At 40.8% G+C, this 18,078-nt stretch overlaps 3 protein-coding genes and 1 non-coding gene across 5 annotated transcripts in view; 3 read left to right on the top strand and 1 right to left on the bottom strand.

The window, feature by feature from the left end:
• The window catches only part of grna (granulin a), a gene marked incomplete at its 3' end in the record, with an annotated part of 11,731 nt that extends 5,251 nt beyond the window's left edge, over positions 1–6,480 (bottom strand). The window contains 10 exon segments of the mRNA XM_035654581.1: positions 975–1,211; positions 1,310–1,404; positions 1,711–1,842; positions 1,953–2,106; positions 2,249–2,355; positions 3,312–3,393; positions 3,967–4,095; positions 4,194–4,331; positions 5,569–5,709; positions 6,356–6,480. Coding sequence (XP_035510474.1) covers positions 975–1,211; positions 1,310–1,404; positions 1,711–1,842; positions 1,953–2,106; positions 2,249–2,355; positions 3,312–3,393; positions 3,967–4,095; positions 4,194–4,331; positions 5,569–5,709 — 1,215 coding nt within the window. The 5' untranslated portion in view covers positions 6,356–6,480.
• Positions 6,481–6,838: 358 nt separating this feature from the next.
• slc25a39 (solute carrier family 25 member 39) lies at positions 6,839–15,177 on the top strand. 2 transcript variants are annotated; one of them, XM_035654582.1, is made up of 12 exons: positions 6,839–7,051; positions 8,292–8,397; positions 8,825–8,884; positions 9,013–9,051; positions 9,785–9,894; positions 9,983–10,050; positions 10,961–11,085; positions 11,189–11,362; positions 12,031–12,140; positions 13,161–13,242; positions 13,331–13,411; positions 13,928–15,177. In XM_035654582.1, exons 2-12 carry the CDS (start codon positions 8,301–8,303, stop codon positions 14,032–14,034), a joined length of 1,053 nt encoding a protein of 350 aa, XP_035510475.1. In that variant the 5' UTR covers positions 6,839–7,051; positions 8,292–8,300; the 3' UTR covers positions 14,035–15,177. The 2 variants fall into 2 exon arrangements, with proteins under 2 accessions (XP_035510475.1, XP_035510476.1); XM_035654583.1 differs by lacking the exon at positions 9,013–9,051 and having other exon boundaries at positions 6,840–7,051.
• Positions 15,178–15,862: 685 nt separating this feature from the next.
• Positions 15,863–18,078, top strand: part of rpl3 (ribosomal protein L3) — a 3,512-nt gene continuing 1,296 nt past the window's right edge. The window contains exons 1-5 of the mRNA XM_035655500.1: positions 15,863–15,931; positions 16,516–16,708; positions 16,947–17,115; positions 17,486–17,621; positions 17,817–18,003. Coding sequence (XP_035511393.1) covers positions 15,929–15,931; positions 16,516–16,708; positions 16,947–17,115; positions 17,486–17,621; positions 17,817–18,003 — 688 coding nt within the window. The 5' untranslated portion in view covers positions 15,863–15,928. The remainder of the gene's footprint in view (positions 15,932–16,515; positions 16,709–16,946; positions 17,116–17,485; positions 17,622–17,816; positions 18,004–18,078) is intronic.
• On the top strand, positions 17,657–17,748 carry LOC118323768. Its single transcript, XR_004796517.1, has one exon. It is a non-coding gene; the product is annotated as a small nucleolar RNA U83B (small nucleolar RNA).

Raw genomic sequence — 18,078 nt, 5'->3', positions numbered from 1 at the left:
GAGGCTGGTCAAGTCACAGGTGGTGCCAGTAGGGCAGCAGTGCTCGTGGTCGTCACAACAGACCGCCTTTTGAACAAAATGGCATGAACATTTTTAGTCACAAACATTGTTAAGTGACAGTTGGATGTATGAATTTGCATGACAAGAGAGAAATGTCAGTCAAAATAAAGTGAAGTTTAAGTGCAGACTAAATGAGTGCTGAAGAACGGCACAGTGCTCATTAAAAATGCTCTATTCAATATAAAAGTGGTTAAATACACTACATAACTATAAGGAATAGTTTGATGTTCTGGGAAAGTTGCTTTTGTTTTGAGAGTTAGAGGAGACAATTGGTACCACTTTTATGTCTTTATGATAAATACAAAGCAATGGTCAGCAGCAGTTTAGCTTAGCTTAGCACAAAGACTGGAAACAGATGAACAGCTAGCCTGGCTCGGTTTAAAGGTAACACAATTCACCTAACAGCATTTCTTAAGATCAGTAATTAAAATGTTATATTTTGTTTGCTTAATCTGTAGAACAACAACAACCAGAGAAAATCCGGTTTTGTACTAAGCTAAGCTAGCTCTTCATGCTAACCTTAGCTAAGCAGCTACTGGTGGACGCTACATGGATTGAATCATCTACTGTAACTCTTGGCAAGAAAAGGGAATAAGCAAAAGTCCCAAGATGTTGAACAATTCTACTAAAGAAATAATGTGTTACTGAATGTCAATAAATTTACAACATCGTATTACCCATTATTTCAACATATACGTATATTTTGCTGTTGCTGAACATTTCACATCCTCAGGATGGGGTGAGTTTTACATTTCTTACGTTTCTTGAACACAATATCTGTGTATTTAACATGAGCAATGACAGCCACCATTGTAGGGGATTGGCAAGTGATTTGGGGAAGTGCAGTCTGAATACTGACGCTTTAAAAGCTGGTTTTAAAGTATCAGTGAGTGCATGTTGCTCTGGGTGTTAACCTTAGGTAGAGGACAGCAGGCCCATTTTCCTTCTGTGGTCTTGCAGCAGGTGGCGCCATCAGGACAACTCGCGGTGGAGTCACATGAAACATTCCCCGCCTGTGTGCCCAGCCTGGGGATTGTGGGTATCTTCTTGACCCACGGCACAGAGTGTGTGTCGCTATCGCAGGTCTGTGCAGCCAGATTACATTTCTTACCGTGTGGGCAGCAGTGAATGAAATCTTCACAGCAAACAGCCTGGGAATGATATGAGCAAAGAAAAAAAAAACATTAATGCATTTGTGACGCTTTTAACAAAGTTAGGAATGTCTACAAAATGGCAGCCAAAGTTGTACCTCTGGTAGAGGACAGCAAGCGAAGCCGCCTTCTTGTGTTTTACAGCATGTGGTGCCATCTGGACAGGCTACTGTATCATCGCAGGGGACGTCACCTGGAAAAACATACCAATAGTATGATTTCTTACATCATCATTATCTTTATTAAAGTTAGTAAAGTAGTAAATAGTAGCCTAATTTTACACATAATCCATGATGATGAAGATATAGATAAATGATAAATGCGTAGCAAAAACACCATATTGTCAATAGTTTAGAGATAAATCATGTTTTCAGGGGAGCTCATGTTTCATTAAGAGGTTCCCAGCTCGCCCTGGCTCCCCTTTAGTTCACACCCTGTTTGTGATGCACCTCTGCATTATTTTTAGGTGTTTGTTTCTACATAATTGGACGCATCTCACCTGCAGCTGCCTTAGAGACAGGCGAAACAGATACTTCCTTCTCTGAAGGAGGAACTGTATCCACTTTGGTGAATTCAGGGGCTTTTTCTGAGCTGGAGTCATGAGCTGTCTCTGCAGTCACTTTTTCACCCTCTGAAAGTTGATACACACATATCAGGTTGCATGATCACACACTCAGATTTAGACAATGATTAATCAGAAAGAGGAAGTAAGTTTACAGCAAAACAAAAAACAAGTCTGACCTTTCTGGTTCTCCCACTCTGCCCTCATTCGAGCAGGAAGTTTGGCCCACATTGGCATCTCTTTTTTGGTAGATAAGGAAATACATTTGGAGTGTTCCACATCACATTCGCTCCCTTCAGGACAGCAGTGTATTTTATCCGCGCAGCACACGGCCTGTTTAGACAATGGAGACAGATGTCGATCACCATATAGCCACGCATGATAACACACCATAAAGACGCCGAGGCAGGAACATGCAAATCCATCGTTTGACTTGCGTATATGTCTATAATGAAAAAGATCCTCCATTTTGTACCTTTGGCATGGGACAGCATCCCCATTTGCCTTCAGAGTCTTCACAGCAGGTGGTTCCATCTGGACACTCTGACACTCCGTCGCTGCACAGCACTGTAGTCACAAGCTCTGCAACAAGATAACAATGCATCAAATACAACAACATCAAATTTTAAAATGTTTATGATTAGTTAGGGGGCTTAGAGATGAAAGTAATCCCCTTATGCAAGGTAAGGCATGTTTATTTGTACACCACCTTTCAACAACAAGCCAATTCGAAGTGCTTTACATAACACACAAAAGGGCGAATATATGTATAAAGACACAAGTAAAATAACAGATAGAAATAAGCAAAAGTTGAATAAAATAGATGAAACAGGAGGATAAAAGTTACAGTGCAGCTACAGTGAAAGATACAAATAAATAGTCCCAATTTTAATGCAATACAAGTTAGTGAAAAGCAGAAAGATTTGAAACCTTGACAGGAGGTTTTTTGGGAGTTTATTCCAGTTATGTGGTGCACAGAAAATGAATGTTGCAAACCATTCAGTGCTTTATAAACCAACAGTAGTATTTTAACGTTGAATCCGCTGCAGCTGTCTGATTGACTTTTTATAGTAACATGTAGTCGAAGATAAACGCATGGATGAAGTTTGAGTTCTGCTGTTATTTTCTGTTTAGTACTGCTGAGACACAAATCCTTTCATTCGTGATATATTCTTACAGTCATAGTCAGCTGATTATGTTTTTAAGCCCATGACTACACCAATATTTCTGGCCTGGTTTGGGATTTCTAACGTTAGCCACTGACGCTGAGCACCCAATTTTAAATGTTCTTCTTTGTTTACACATCCAATAATTTATTTGTTCAATTTATTTACACAGTGCTTGTATAGTCGCCTGGTGATATTGTAAATATGTGTCGTCTGCATAATAAGGGTGAGATATTTGTTTTTCACATGCATGTGCAAGTTAAACAGAAGAGGCCTGAGAATGGACCTTTGGGAAGTCCCCCTCCTGCAAACAGGATTCACATTCAGACAGTTTTCTAGAATATGTTGTGCTTGTAAGCAGAAGAATTTCACCTTTTTTGATGCAGGAGCGGCTGTCCGCGCTGCACTGGTGGTTCTCAGGACAGCAGTGTTTCCCATCAGAGCAGGGGACTCCCTGTCAGGGGCCAGGAACAACAACATTTATATTTTACAATTCATAAACTAAAGGTGCCGTATAATCAGACTTTACTGCTCCTTGTACACTGTTGCTGTAAAGCAATCCAACAGATAACTTAAATGCAAAACACAAAGAGCTGCTGCATGTTCAGAGTTTCATATTAAATCACCCAGAATAGCATTAATCCCCTGCAACATATTTTCGTCTTCAGTGAAGTGAAACCAGCTTAGTTTGTCAACCAAACAAGCAAAGATCCTCTTTGCGACAGGAAGTAACTGCGTTTCTAGAAGACATATTTTAGATTTGTATAACATATGCACCCAGTTTTATGAAGTGTATGTATGAGTGGCTAACCAATTAACACGTATTTTGGTCTTTATTTCCTATTTTTGTCATTTCTGTTACTTGACATTACATATGACCTATCGATACAATTTGTGTGGTTATTACTTCCATTTCCCTTATAATTGAACCATTATTACTAGTACTACTATACTATACTATACTATACTACTATAAATTATATATAGATGTTTAAAATGATATCTGTGTTGGACAAGGTTTGATTACCTGAGCTAGGGGACAGCAGCCAAACCTCGTCAAGGCCCTCAGACAGGAGAATTCAGGTGGGCACCGTGACTGATCGGGACAGACGTTGTCGTCATCCTCCCCCATGTACGCCTTGATCATCCTGAAGGACTGCAGGGGACAGGGTGGGAGAGGGGGTACAATCTTAAATACATCAAGCTCTTTACTCAGTATTTTTCATGGAAGCTACAGATGTCTGGTATTCTTACTTTAGAGTGTCTGGGTTGGTCAGCAGAAGCTCTTTCCACCCAGGGCATGGTAACGGTAGCGTTCACACAGCTGGACGTGGCCGTATCGCAGATTGTTTCCGCAGGGCAGCAATGTACGTGATCATCACAGCACTCAGCCTACAAGGAGAGCGGTAGTAGGAGCACTTTGACTACCAAAGTTTCAAAACTGCTATCAGTCTGGGTTAATGAGGCCTGAGCTTTTATCTGGCTCATAAAGTAGTAAAACACCATTGAGCATGAATACTAATTCTTTTCATGTTAGAGAACAAGAGGAGTGGTTATCTCATACAATATGTACATTTAACTATGTGATAGACAAATGGACAAAGTATTCTGCTTGAGATGAAATACTATGTAAAGTTAATTGTGCGGCCATATAGCAGAGAGCAGTAACAGCAGCAGGTTTAACGTTTTCACATTGTGTAAAGTACAACAGTTCAATAGGGTGCAGTTTCTTTTTGGACTACTATTAGATGATAATTATTGACACAGACCTTTGCAAAACCTTCAGAGAATATAGGAAACACAGTTATCAACAAAACTTTCCGCTTTCATCTACCATTTTTAATAATAACCTTGAAATTTAGATTTAAGAGCAGCTGCTAAACTAGCATAAGCTACTTTTTAGTGGGAAAAGTTAAGCTGTGATTGGATTCAGCTGCTGCCTTGTTTATGTGGGATAGAAAACTCAATTAATAAGATGTTAGTTTATCAAAATTGGCATATTTCAATAGCAAGAAACAGTTAAGGGGCATTTAGCTTTATTTAGCTTTGTCAAGGCTAACTGGTTATCTCTAGCTCGAACCGTGTTCCTTTATTTGATGTCTTTTTAGTCTTAATATCTTACAACAAAAAGATTATAGTCTTAAACTAAATTGTAAGCTTTTGGCATTGTGCACAAATCAAATCAAATAAATAAAAGCTCAAAAGAGAAGTAAGAATTCAAACTCTTTAACCATGCCAGATAACAGCAGGTATATTATTGCTTGCTTTGCAGAGATACCATATTTAGACAAACTGTGTATACATTATGCAAATAATATGTGTTTTTTCCTGTTTCTAAAATAACTTTTCTTTTGAACATCTTACTTAGTGTAAGAATAAGTGGTGTGGTGGGGCAAACAGGTTGTGATGTACAATATGGGTTCCTTTTTGTATCTTTGACTCTTCTTAGAGGAAAGTTTCAGGAGAAATTAGGATTTAAAGTGGTCAACATTTGCTGCAATTTCCATAATAAGTAGGATTGCTACAAAAGCAAGTCAGTCACAGCAGAAAGAGTAATTGTGATTAGTTTCTTCCAACTTTATGATTAATATGATAATGCAGTGCATGCGGGTGGTACAACCAGGTCTACCTGATCAAACGGGCAGCATTCATAGCCGTTGGCTGGGTCGTTGCAGCAGGTTTGACCGTCTTCACATTTTCCTCCATCTGGACACTCTTCTGCTCCAACCAGGGCCAGGAGAGCCCAACAGATCACAACCCACTTCTGCATCTGTGACACACACACACACACACACAACACACACACACACAGGTCTTTAATGAAGGGAAAGTAAAAGGTGTGCATGTGGAATCCCCCTCCTCTCCATCCAACATCAGAAACAAAGGTTTTTGCATCAGCAATTGTTTTATACGCATGCTCAGATATTTCTACATGTTCATGAACTTCTCTGTCTGTAAAAACTAATCTTGCCTTTCTGGTGTTTTCAGACTTATTCTTTAAATACAACACATTCACTGAAAATGAGCCATACACGTCAAACACAAAAATTCAAACAATGTGTCAGGTTTGTCTTATTTCCTGAAGTGTGAAACTTCCCTTAGAGGCTTGTTCTTGTTTTTTCAGCTTTTTTATTTCACAATGAATAGGCAACAAAATAGGACATAAAAAATACATTAACACACTTTCAGTTTCGTTTAGCTTGCGCATGAGAAAGGAAACGCATTTTGTTCAAAAAATTAGACTAATCAGTCATAAAATACATGGGGATTATTATTATTGAAAAAAAACGTAAAATATTAAAACAAGCTAAGCAATTTAAAAAGCAGTTGTTTACTGTAAATGTGTCTGAATCATTATAAAACGAGAGGATTATCTCAGATTCTCGGGGCTCAAAGAAAATGTTTATTTCTCTTACCTTGGTAAAAGACTGAAGGGCTGTTGTGAGCAGTCAGGTGTTTCACAAGTATCTCACCTCAAAGTAACCAGACAACTGAGAGTCCTGCATTCATTGAACACACCCTCAGAGAGAGAGAGAGAGAGGTTCCTAATTTCCCTGAATACCCTACAGCGCCTCTTCTGGTCTCTTCAATTAATTAACTAATTAACTCCACTAAAAAAATTACCTTTTTTTACTGATAGGAGTGAAATGAAGTGGCTCCCGTTTGGCCGCACTCTACACTGAACAGGTTGCAGTGCACTGTCGGATAAACTTGTTTACATGCGGCAGCTGCAGCGCGCCACCGCGTCCTCTCCACCAGGGGGCGCCAGAGCCAACAGCAGGAGGCGCAGCGGCAGAGGGAGGGGGCGGGGCCAAGCCAGTTTACCACAGATCTCCACAACATGCGGATCGGCCTCACGCTATCGCTGTCACGTCCATCGCTGAGCGCAGTGCGTTACAGGTTTGTGATGTGAACGTCGCGGCGGACGTCGTGACCTGTACGTATGAACAGCCGGGCTACGAGCTTCTTTAGCTCGACTCCAACAACATGTTTACGGTCTCTCCTCGATGGGGAACCGTGATAAACTGTGGCTTAGCGTTTCGCTCTTAAATGTGGCGACGTAACGTTAAAGTTAACTGAAATGGGTGACGACGCTGGCAGCTAAAGTAGAGGTGAGTGACGTTTGCTTGTCATCCTAAAAAAACAAAAACAAAAAAAAAACGTTGTTACCTGAAAAGCTAAGCAGCTAGCTTCCACTGTAATGCAGACATGTTGGGGCAAATTTAGTTTAATGCGTTTGATAAATGGTCGCATTGGGTTTTAATCCTCCTCTCCTCAAGTGTGGGTTTAAGGTAGATATCCATTTTGTTTGGGCTTTAATGTTCGTCAGCTAATGTTGGAGAGAAAGAACAGAGTGTGCTAAAAAAAAAAAGTGTCTGCACAGCAGGGTTAAGTTAGATCATTGATTGAGTTGCACAGTTCACTGACACGTTACTTAAATCTGAATGAATTAGATGTGTCTCTTTTGTTTTTGTGCCCTCACAACATGAGTGCAATGTAGGTAGTTTATATGTAGAGTCAGATATTGACAGGGAGAGGACAAACATATCATTTTAGGACACAATGTTTGTTTTGGCCACTTGGTTTGTCCAAGCAGCAGCTTACCTGGCAGACAGCCCTTGAGGGACGAGTGGCTATAAATGTCACACTGAAGTGTATTTAACTCCAGGAATAGGACAAATAAGGGGAGACAAATGGCAACTACACAGGTTGAAAACAGGAAAGTTTGAAATTATTCTGTTACTTTGCCAAAAATCCTCATTCAGCCCAAAAAATCTTGTCTGCTGGTGATGGATTTGTCGACATTGTGCGTAATTCTTCCCTGTGGACATTTCTTTTTCTACCTTTTTATTTGCTCCTCTTCCATTTCACTGTGGGCTGATTACATTATGACAGCTCTCAGTTAGGGGGCCAGGAGGTGAGGCTCTCACTGGCTGTCTGGTGAATGCACATCGTAGATAAGCTATCATAATGTTTCAACGACCCCATTATAACAACCCGCCCAGACTTAGACTAAGGATGTCTGGTCTGACTTCAGTACGCAGTAATAATCGGCCCGTCGGATGAAGGACAGCAGCACAAGTTGCAGTTATTTTAACACTTTTTAAATGTAGGTTTTTGTCCCCATGATGAACTTGGAGCATCTCAGGAGCAGGCGTCACACAGTTAGCACTCTGACATAAGACCTAACCACAGACGAGGTATAAAGTCGCTCATCCTCCAGGACACAAACACTCCTCCTTTAGTTGTTTTACATGACAAGGAAACAAAGACTCCTCTGTGACGTTTAGTTACATGACATCGTGTTCTCGTTGGTATGTTTCGTATTTATTTGTTTTCTTTGTGTGACAGGTGGGCAGGATGGGGGAGCGGGCCGTCAGCAGCCCCGCGGCTGCCATCTCTCCAGTGCAGCAGATGCTGGCTTCTGGCACTGGAGCCCTCCTCACATCTATTTTTGGTGAGATCACGGAAACAGAGCAACTTAATGTCTGTATGTCTAAGAATATATTTGCCTTCCAATGGAGTTAGTCTTACAATTAGTTAGTTGCCTGTTCTTTAGGTACAGCTAGCTCAAACTAATGTAGTCTAACAGTGCTGCAAAATGCTTCATGAAGGTTATAATGTTCAGTTTTTATTGTCTTTTATGGTTTTCTGAACTTTTGGAAGAAGTTCTTTGTGGTGTTGTCGAACTGTACTGCCTTACAGGTCATTGATAAGAATGGGGCGGACAAAATAATAGAAACACGGTCGCTCCACCAACTGCAGCCTCCGAAATCAATGCTTCTCTAAAACACGTTTACCCCAATGAAGGAAGGGCTGTTATTAGTTTAATCTAGGTGTACTAATGCTGTAATAATTTGATCTGTCAACGTGTTTGTTTACAGTCACACCGCTGGACGTTGTGAAGATCAGGCTGCAGGCTCAGCAAACACCGTTCCACCAAGGTAGGACAAGGGGGCTCGTCTCCTTCCGTGGTTTCGAAACGTTGCTTTGTAACAGCTGCTCGTGTCTCTCGTGTGACTCTTGATGCTTTTTTAACACCGCCACACCTGCCTTTTGCTTTGTTTCATAGCTTCAGCTCCGTGGGGTGGCGTCTTCCGCCCTTCCAAGTGTGAGTATCTGACCCGCCGTCGCTGCACGCTAAAACATGGTCACGGTTTGAAAACAACACCGTGACCCAGCACAACCTTTCTGTGTGTGGGCTCGACTAACAAACAGCTCAATAATCCCTTTTTTAGATAGATTCACGTGTTTACTGTTGGCTGAGAGCCTATTTTTGTTTCCCTTCTTGGCCTTCGGTCCTTTTTGTTGATGTGTAAAGCTTGTATGGCTGCAGTTTTCTTACCTGGCTTTCAACTACCATTTCATGTTTGTGTGTGTGATAGCTTCAAATGCTAAAAATGTTCCTTAGATACAAGTCACCACTTGAACTCTTGAACACTCCACTCTTTCTTTCGTAAATGTATTGTTTTTGTTTCCTGCGATATTTTCCCATTTCAAAATCTGTAGTAGGAGCAGATTGTGAAATTGTGCTTTTTTTAGAGTTACTCTGAATTTTTTTGTCAATAGTCTATCTTAAACCGAGCCCTGAATAAACAGGCAAAGTAAGCAGTGACAAGGGCAGGCCTGACGTTATCTTCTGACTGACTCTGTGGTCATTGCCACGGCGTGTATTATTAATCACCCTCCTCTCCTCTGTCAAGGATTGTAGTTGAGAACACATGAAACCTTTACAGATCACATTTTTAAAGTCTAATTATCTGGCGTTTGCTGGGAAGGCCAGTGTCGTACAGTTATTGTATGCTTGTAACTCCGCTGACCCCTGGTTGCTCCGTCTCTCACAGGGAGGTGTTTCCTGTATTGTAATGGACTGATGGATCACATCTACGTGTGTCAGAATGGAACCAGTTGCACCAGCTGGTACAAAACACCAACACATTTCAGTGGGACACTTGTAAGTACATTAGCAGCTTTGCCTTTGCCACGGTCCTTTTCACACAGATTGAATGTGATTGTGTCACACATATTTGTTTGTGCCATAGGACGCTTTTGTGAAAATCACTCGACATGAAGGACTCAGGTCATTGTGGAGCGGGCTACCACCAACACTGTGAGTGTCCGAACTCTCCTCAAATCAGTGTTTAAAATACTTAATCCTTGTAATCCATACAGTCATAATTATATAACACTATAAGTAGCACACTGGTACCCTGAATTAAGTGTTTATTCTGTAAATAAAATATAACAATATAACAGGATGACCCACCTCAACTATCAATCGGCAGAACGGCCAAATAAAACGTATAAAGGCTTTTAACAATTATAAATCCATGTGTTTGAAACTGTTTCCTATGCCATGGACATCACTGTAGTAGATGTTGCCTCTAAAAACGATTTACTAAGCTGCTGCAGTCAGGAAGGAACATCCATCTTAGCAGGAAACAGCAGGAAACAACACTATCAAGTGTTATTTAACAAAAGACCACTGAAAACATTTGATACGTACGTACACATATAGAGTTGTCCCAGCACTGAGATATGTGTTTTTATTGAGGTTCTGCTAACAATTACATATACTACCAGTTCTGAGTATGTACAGAACCACATCTTTAGTAGTTTTTAAACTCTGTTAACAAAACACAAGAACAGCACTACTTTACAAACACGATACAAAACAGGAAAACGAAACAGCACGCACGCACACACACACACACACACACCACCACCACCACCACCACCACCAGACATAATTACATTACAGTCACTTGGGTATTCTGTAGTCAGTTCCAATTTTATTAATTGGGTAGAACAAAGGTCAGTCCAGAGGGTCCACCGTGTCCAAGACTGGTGACTATATCTCAATAAATCCATTGACACCTGAGAGGCGTATTCTCAGAATCATCCAGTGAAAGGGTATCCTCAGAAATCAAGAGTTTAGAATAAAGTCTTTCTTGCTATATATAAGAATGTTCCAAGCACTTACTCATTTAAAACCATTGTTTATTTGCATGTGTGTGCAGGGTTATGGCTGTACCCGCCACCATCATCTACTTCACCTGCTACGACCAGCTGCGGGACTTTCTGAGATACGGTCTGGGTTTCCAGGGCAGCCACATCCCCCTTGTTGCAGGCGGTCTGGCTAGATGTAAGTCCATTAAAACCCAAGCACATGTATTTATCCTAACTCTAATTTGATAATGGGTTTTTGACTTCCAGCATGTGTTTTTGTGTGTGTGTGTGTGTTGCAGTGGGGGCTGTGACAGTGATCAGCCCTCTGGAGCTGGTCAGGACCAAGATGCAGTCCCGTCGGCTGCCCTACAGCGAGCTGCGGGTGTGCATCCGCTCTGCTGTGGCCCAGGATGGCCTGCTGTCACTGTGGAGGGGCTGGGGGCCTACCGTTCTCAGAGACGTACCCTTCTCTGGTGAGAGCAGCAAGACAGAAAGCAATATAAGGACACTGTTTAAAAAATCTTAAATATCCCTTTTTTAGATGTTGTTGTTACATGGATTACATGAAAATTTTATCAGTAGACTTGACTGTTGTTAGCTGGACTTCATGCCGGTTACAGTAAGAGTGAGAAATGTATCTTATCCTCCACAGAAACTTGTCAAACCATTCCGGCTGCATATTTTACTCGTCTGCTGTGATTTGATATCTTCAGTATGTTCCAAACAATTGTCCTTTCATCAGACCACAGCTAAATACGCTGCTAGTGTGTTGTACTATCTGCATTCTTGAAAATCTGCTGGAAGTATACTTTTTGCTAAACCTACAGTTTGAAGCATACTGAGCACTCAGTGAAACGGGCTGCAGCTGCAAGAGTGCTTTGAGAAGTTCATGTGAATATTTCAGATTTTCCTCAAGGGACTTTATGCCATACGACAGCCTCTATCCTTAGACCCTTGATTCGGAAAACCTCCCCAAAAAACTCTTCAACAGGGACAAAATGGAAGAGAGATAGAAAGAGCAACAATAAATGAGATCGTACACTAAAAATAAGCAGTCATTTGTCAAAGTAAGCGTAAGATGACTGTAATGTGGAGCCAAGTGACTAATTAACAAACAAACTGTCTCTGTGTGTATGTGCAGCTTTGTACTGGTTCAACTATGAACTGGTGAAGGCCCAGTTATGTGAGCAGTCCAGAGTGACTCAGGCCAACTTCTCCATCAGCTTTACTGCCGGGGCCGTCTCTGGAGCTGTAAGTACTCAGCTTTACAGGAAAAACCATTTCAGAGTTTTATTCTAAATGGACAGTTCACCCCAGAATCAGAAATTCATATTTTCCCCCTTACCTGTTCTGCTGTTTATTCATCTAGATTGTTTTGGTGTAAGCTGCCCAGTTTTCTAGATATCAGTTGTAGAGATGTCTGCCTTTTCTCAAATATAATGCAACCAGGTGGAAAAGCGCCAAAAACACATTGAACTCAACAGCAATGTCCCTTTCCAGAAATTGTGACCCAGTTACAGTTAAGATAACCCACAGACCTTGTTGTGAGGAGTTCCATGGAGGAACTATTTTGTTTCTACGTATCATCGTGGAGAAGGAAACGTACATCTACAGATGGATGAGAGGCTCGTGCTTGGTCTGTTGATTATTCTGAGTAACCGAGTAATGATTTCTAGAAAGAAACATTGCTGTTGAGTTATTGCTGGCACAAACCAAGGAAAAGTGATAGTTTGACAGATGACCCTATATATTACATCAGAGCTGCAGTGAATTCAAAATGTTTTATTGTTTCTGAATAAAAAAAACTCTATAAGTAAACTAATAGAGTTTACTCGCCATCCAAATGCTGTAAGAACCTTTACATCTGAAACCTGGGCTGCCCAAAATGTTAATTGTAGAATTAACATTTCATTAGCATTTATCAGTAGAGGGAATAACCTGATAACTGAAATCCTGATGATATGAATGATTGAATCACTTAAAATGTAGCCTTGATAAATCCTGATGTTTGCTTTGGTTCAATGACTACAGTTAATTGTAGTCTATATAAACATATCACAATGACTTAATTACCCTCAAATATCTGATAACAAGGGTCCAGGTCTGAGCAATGAAGGCATTGTCAGGGAAATGTTCAGAGAATGAGGCCAGCGACTGACCCACATTCACTTATGCAATAATTGAGCAACTGCCCCTCTGATATGAATGGTTATCCTTCACACACAGACTGAAGTGTATCCACTGACTGTTGTTGTCTGTCATTGGGTCTAGATTGCTGCAATCCTGACGCTGCCTTTTGACGTGGTGAAAACACGGAGACAGATCCAGCTGGGAGAAATGGATACTGTGGGAGGTCGGTATTTAAACATGATGTTGTGTGAAATGTATTTACTTATCTGTGAAACATGTTCCTAACAGTAACTTATTTCCATTCCTCCTAGCCTCCTTAAAGAAAACCACATCCACATGGCACATAATGAAGGAAATATGGGCCGAGTTGGGCTACAGGGGGCTCTTTGCAGGTATACACTTACTGTATGATGTCTTTCATAATTCAAATATCGTCCTTGAGAAATGCTTGATTTTCAACATAATTGTGTTTTGTTCCAGTTATACAATCACTCATGTGAACCAAAAACCTTATAATATTTGAATCAGTCTTGTTGTCGCATTTGTTTGTTGTCTCCTGGCATGTTCACTCATCATTCATACATCCACTAAACAAGCCCTCTGTTGATCCCTGATTGATGATTATTGATGATAATCATGATCAAATGTACAATTAAAGTTAATAGCTGGTAAAATAAACAAAGCGACAATATATACAGTGATTGCTGTGGATATAAAGAAATTATCATTATTCTTATTTTTTGCAATTGCATTTATAGCAAAAATGTAGATGTGATGATAAAGGCTTTGAGAGTCTGGAAGTTTTTGTTTTGGGTACTTTGAAAGTCTTTAAAGGGCTTGAATTTGAATGTGTACAAACCATGGTTTTATTATATTGAGTAAAAATAAAACATTTGTATTTTCCTCAGGTTTCATGCCCAGAGTGATCAAAGTGGCCCCAGCCTGTGCTGTTATGATAAGCACCTATGAGTTTGGAAAGGCCTTCTTCCAAAAGGTGAACCTTGATAGAGAGTGACCGCCATCTTGAAGACTGGGTCTGGTTGTTTTTCAGTGGCTGAAGATAATTCACATGACAGACATTGTTATACGGCAGAAGCTTGATGAACACTGGGGCCTGAATTTGATATTGTGTGAGCACAGTGAGATTCCTCTCCCTGTAGATCTGCTCTCTGGAGACTGTGATAAGACTTGAGACACACCTACATCCTTGAACTTCATAATGAGCTTGAACTACAAGCCTGGATACTGAGAGAAGCTCTTTGACCCATATCCTTTTATTTGTGTTGATTATCTGAGCAAATGTTTTTTTCCAGGTATCTTAAAAAGAAACTGTTTAAATCCCTAAAAGGAAAGGGGCTTGTACCAAATTACACTGACACCGATTCACCCACTGTACAGGACAATGTTTAAACCCTCTTTAAGGACTGCAACTACATCGTTACTGTCGCATGAGTCGGGAAACTGTTCCCACAATTTGCATTGCCTGAGACCAACTGCATGGCGTGTACAGCTTTATTCAATACAAAGTCCAGAAAATCTGGTCCAATCTGCATTCCTGCAGCAGTAAAGCATGACATTTTTGCCATCTGAGTAGAAGACTGATAAATCTGTTTTGTATGCTGGATAGATATGATCATTTGTAGCACTTTACATTTACAAGAGAAGCGCTGTGAAATGAAATCACTATAATAACCACAGTTTTTTCTATGTTTGTTGAATATACGCCTCTTTTCTGTTCTCGTAACTGGAGGAAAGTCAGAATACAAAAACACAAGGCCTGAAAATTAAAGCTAGCCTTCTTAGAAGACATGTTTACATTGTGTGCATGAAGTTTGCATTTTATGCTATAGTTGCATTACAAGAATTCATGAATATTTGAGAACATTTTTCAGTGAAAACCACTGCAGCCATCTTACCAAAAGTAACACAGTTATTCTGATATTTCGCCAAGATTGTTTAGATGATGGTAAAGGAAAATCACAAGAGGCTTTCCAACCTTTCCCCTAGTGCTATTCTGGTCAACATGACGTTAAAACTTGTTACATCACTGGATCATAAAACAAAAATATTGCTGCCTTAACCTGAAAGGTGTAAATGTGTGTGTTTCTTTGTTGTTTTTTTAATGAATGAAACAATAATAAATGTTAAGACAGCTGGATTTTTATGCTATGTGTGATTTATTGCCTGAGGAGTTTGTAAATGACCATTATTATTTAAAAGAAAATAATATATTAGTTATGATTGAGGTATTTCATAATAATGAAAACAAATAACAGTAGAAAACAAAACACTACATTTTTATTATACAGGCACAAGTTTAAAGAAAGTTTTTCACTACGGTGGACAGAAAGGTTTTATTCTACTCTGATTTTAACTGACACCACAGAAGAACTGAATAAGATGAGATGTATTGTTCCCCCGTGGGAGAAATTAAAGTTTGACAAAAGTCAAACAAAAAGTCTATATAATAAAGTATAAATATAATATAAGATAAAATAGAAAATCTATAATGAAAATATACACACTGTATGCAGTATCCAATAAAGGAATATGTTGTGCAAGAAATTAATATTATTTCCATTTCTCCCAAATGTAACGAATTATATAAAACAATTTTAATATATATATTAAATATACTTAATGAGAACATAACTATTTCAAAAATATTCCTGTCCAAAGACAAATTGCTAAATATCTTCCTATTTATCTTATCGTATTTTATTATTCAGAGACTTTGCAAAGTCAAACAGCGACATCTAGTGGCTGCTGAGTTTAATACATTTACAGGGTGAAATCCCGGGGGCGGGGCTTCTCTGAAGATAGTCACGCTGAATCCCGCGATACTTGTATGTGTATAAATAGGCGCACTGGCCCTTTAGAAGATCTCTTTGAATCGGATTGGACACAAAATGGTGAGTTTGCTCTTCATGCTGCTGACACTCTGGACTTGAATCTGTTTGTCATCTGAGGCATCTGTTGAATTTGACTTGTTTAATCTACTAGGGAGTCCATATTTAGAAAGTCTTATTAATGTTTAGCTTATATTTCTGTATCATTTTACTGATATCGCAGCTTTAGGGATACCATACCGGTGACTTGGGGTCCAAAATGGCAGCTTTACGTAGGCCTCACCTTGTAATTAAAACTTAAATATGAAGCTACTTCGATACAACACTCCCAAGTATATTACCTTGTTGTATTTATATATGTTTTATCTTATAATAATCGAAGCTTAAGCGGCATCTCGGGTTGTCGTATCGTTATTTGACAGCCGACAAACCTGCATACTTGCGGCGGTGAACTAGCAATGCTAACAACGTGGTAACCCGTTTCCCTGCAGTTGCATATTAATAACTTAACACAGCTTTTAAACTAAACCATACAGTTAATATGCAAGAATCGAGCTTTTTCCAGCTAGGAAAGGATGTCCTTGTATGTGATATAGGCCTCGTGGTTGGTTCACAACGCACCGGCTGACGTTTTCTTCCCTCCACAGTCCCACCGTAAGTTTTCGGCTCCCCGCCACGGATCCCTCGGGTTCCTGCCCCGCAAGAGGAGTCGGCGGCACCGTGGTAAGGCCAAGAGCTTCCCTAAGGATGACCCCAGCAAGCCCGTGCACCTGACCGCCTTCCTGGGCTACAAGGCCGGCATGACCCACATCGTCCGTGAGGTCGACAGACCTGGCTCAAGTGAGTGGAGGACACTGTTGCTCTATAGTGAATGTTGTCCAATAATTAGAAGTTATAGATATTTTAAGAGTGGTAGTCTGCCTGTGATGATCCCCTCGACGGGCGGACATAATGGGTTTATACCCCTTGCTGAATGTCGAGCACTGAGCGCAGTTTATACCCTTCAGTAGTGCAGTTAATAGTTTTAAATTCAAATATCTCTTAATGTGAAGATTAACTGTTATTTCTACTTCTACAGAGGTGAACAAGAAGGAAGTGGTTGAGGCTGTGACCATTGTGGAGACCCCTCCCATGATTGTGGTCGGAGTCGTGGGTTACGTCAACACCCCCCGTGGCCTGCGCTCATTCAAGACCATCTTCGCCGAGCACGTCAGTGACGAGTGCAAGCGTCGGTTCTACAAGAACTGGTGAGACACTGTACAAAATGGTACCTTATACCTGATAGTAGTTTGTGCTTGAAGCAAACGTTAGTTACCCAGTGGAAATATAATAATCTGTTTTCACTGAGTGAGTCTAACATTACGGTGGCCTATGTGGTAGCTCCGCTCAGGTGCCGTGTGCCCTGATGAGCTCCGGGCTCCTCTGGCCAGTGGAAAGTGCTTCTTAGAAACTGAGCCATGAGCCAAAATCTGAACTAGCTGATATCAGCCCTCTTCTCCACACGGACAAGAGGGCGAGCAGCTATGCACTGTGTTCTTCCGCTGGCCCTCCGGGGTTATGAAGGACCTGTGCCAACCGATGTGTCCTCTCTCCTCCTGCCACGCTGCGCGCTCTCAGGTACAAGTCCAAGAAGAAGGCTTTCACCAAATACTGCAAGAAATGGCAGGATGATGAGGGCAAGAAGCAGCTGGAGAAGGACTTTGCTTCCATGAAGAAGTACTGCCAGGTCGTCCGCATCATTGCCCACACACAGGTTAGTACACTTATCAGGTTTCTAGTGAAGTTTTCTGTGTCAGTGATGAGACCACGGATCATGCGTCAGGCATGGCGCCCTATACTTATGAGGATACCTTCCATGCTGCCTTCCTTCTGAGACTACACAGCTTAAGATGTCACTGTACATCTTGAGTGTTTCTTTCTGTTCTGACCTGTCTCTCTCTCTGTGCAGATGCGTCTGCTGCCCCTGAGGCAGAAGAAGTCTCACCTCATGGAGGTGCAGCTGAACGGAGGCACCATCTCTGATAAGGTGGACTGGGCCCGTGAGAAGCTGGAGCAGGCCGTGCCAGTCAGCACAGTTTTTACACAGGACGAGATGATCGACGTTATCGGCATCACCAAGGGTCACGGATACAAGGGTAAGATGAACTGCAACTCAACTGATTTTTAAAGTGCATTTCCTGTTTCTGGGGAAACTAAATGCAGCACCACAT

The sequence above is a fragment of the Morone saxatilis genome, unplaced genomic scaffold, assembly GCF_004916995.1.
Source record: "Morone saxatilis isolate NCDOM2014 unplaced genomic scaffold, NCSU_SB_2.0 Contig14, whole genome shotgun sequence".
Taxonomy (NCBI): domain Eukaryota; kingdom Metazoa; phylum Chordata; class Actinopteri; family Moronidae; genus Morone; species Morone saxatilis.
The sequence above is the reverse complement of the archived record's forward strand: the minus strand, read 5'-3'. Positions and strand labels throughout refer to the sequence as shown.

What these genes read in the sequence shown, in the direction of transcription:
- slc25a39 (XM_035654582.1), top strand. Translation starts at nt 8,301, where the DNA reads ATGGGGGAGCGGGCCGTCAGCAGCCCCGCGGCTGCCATCTCTCCAGTG. An exon ending in CCTCCTCACATCTATTTTTG is followed by an intron (nt 8,398 to 8,824) that starts GTGAGATCACGG and finishes GTTTGTTTACAG; the next exon opens with TCACACCGCTGGACGTTGTG. An exon ending in CCGGGGCCGTCTCTGGAGCT is followed by an intron (nt 12,141 to 13,160) that starts GTAAGTACTCAG and finishes CATTGGGTCTAG; the next exon opens with ATTGCTGCAATCCTGACGCT.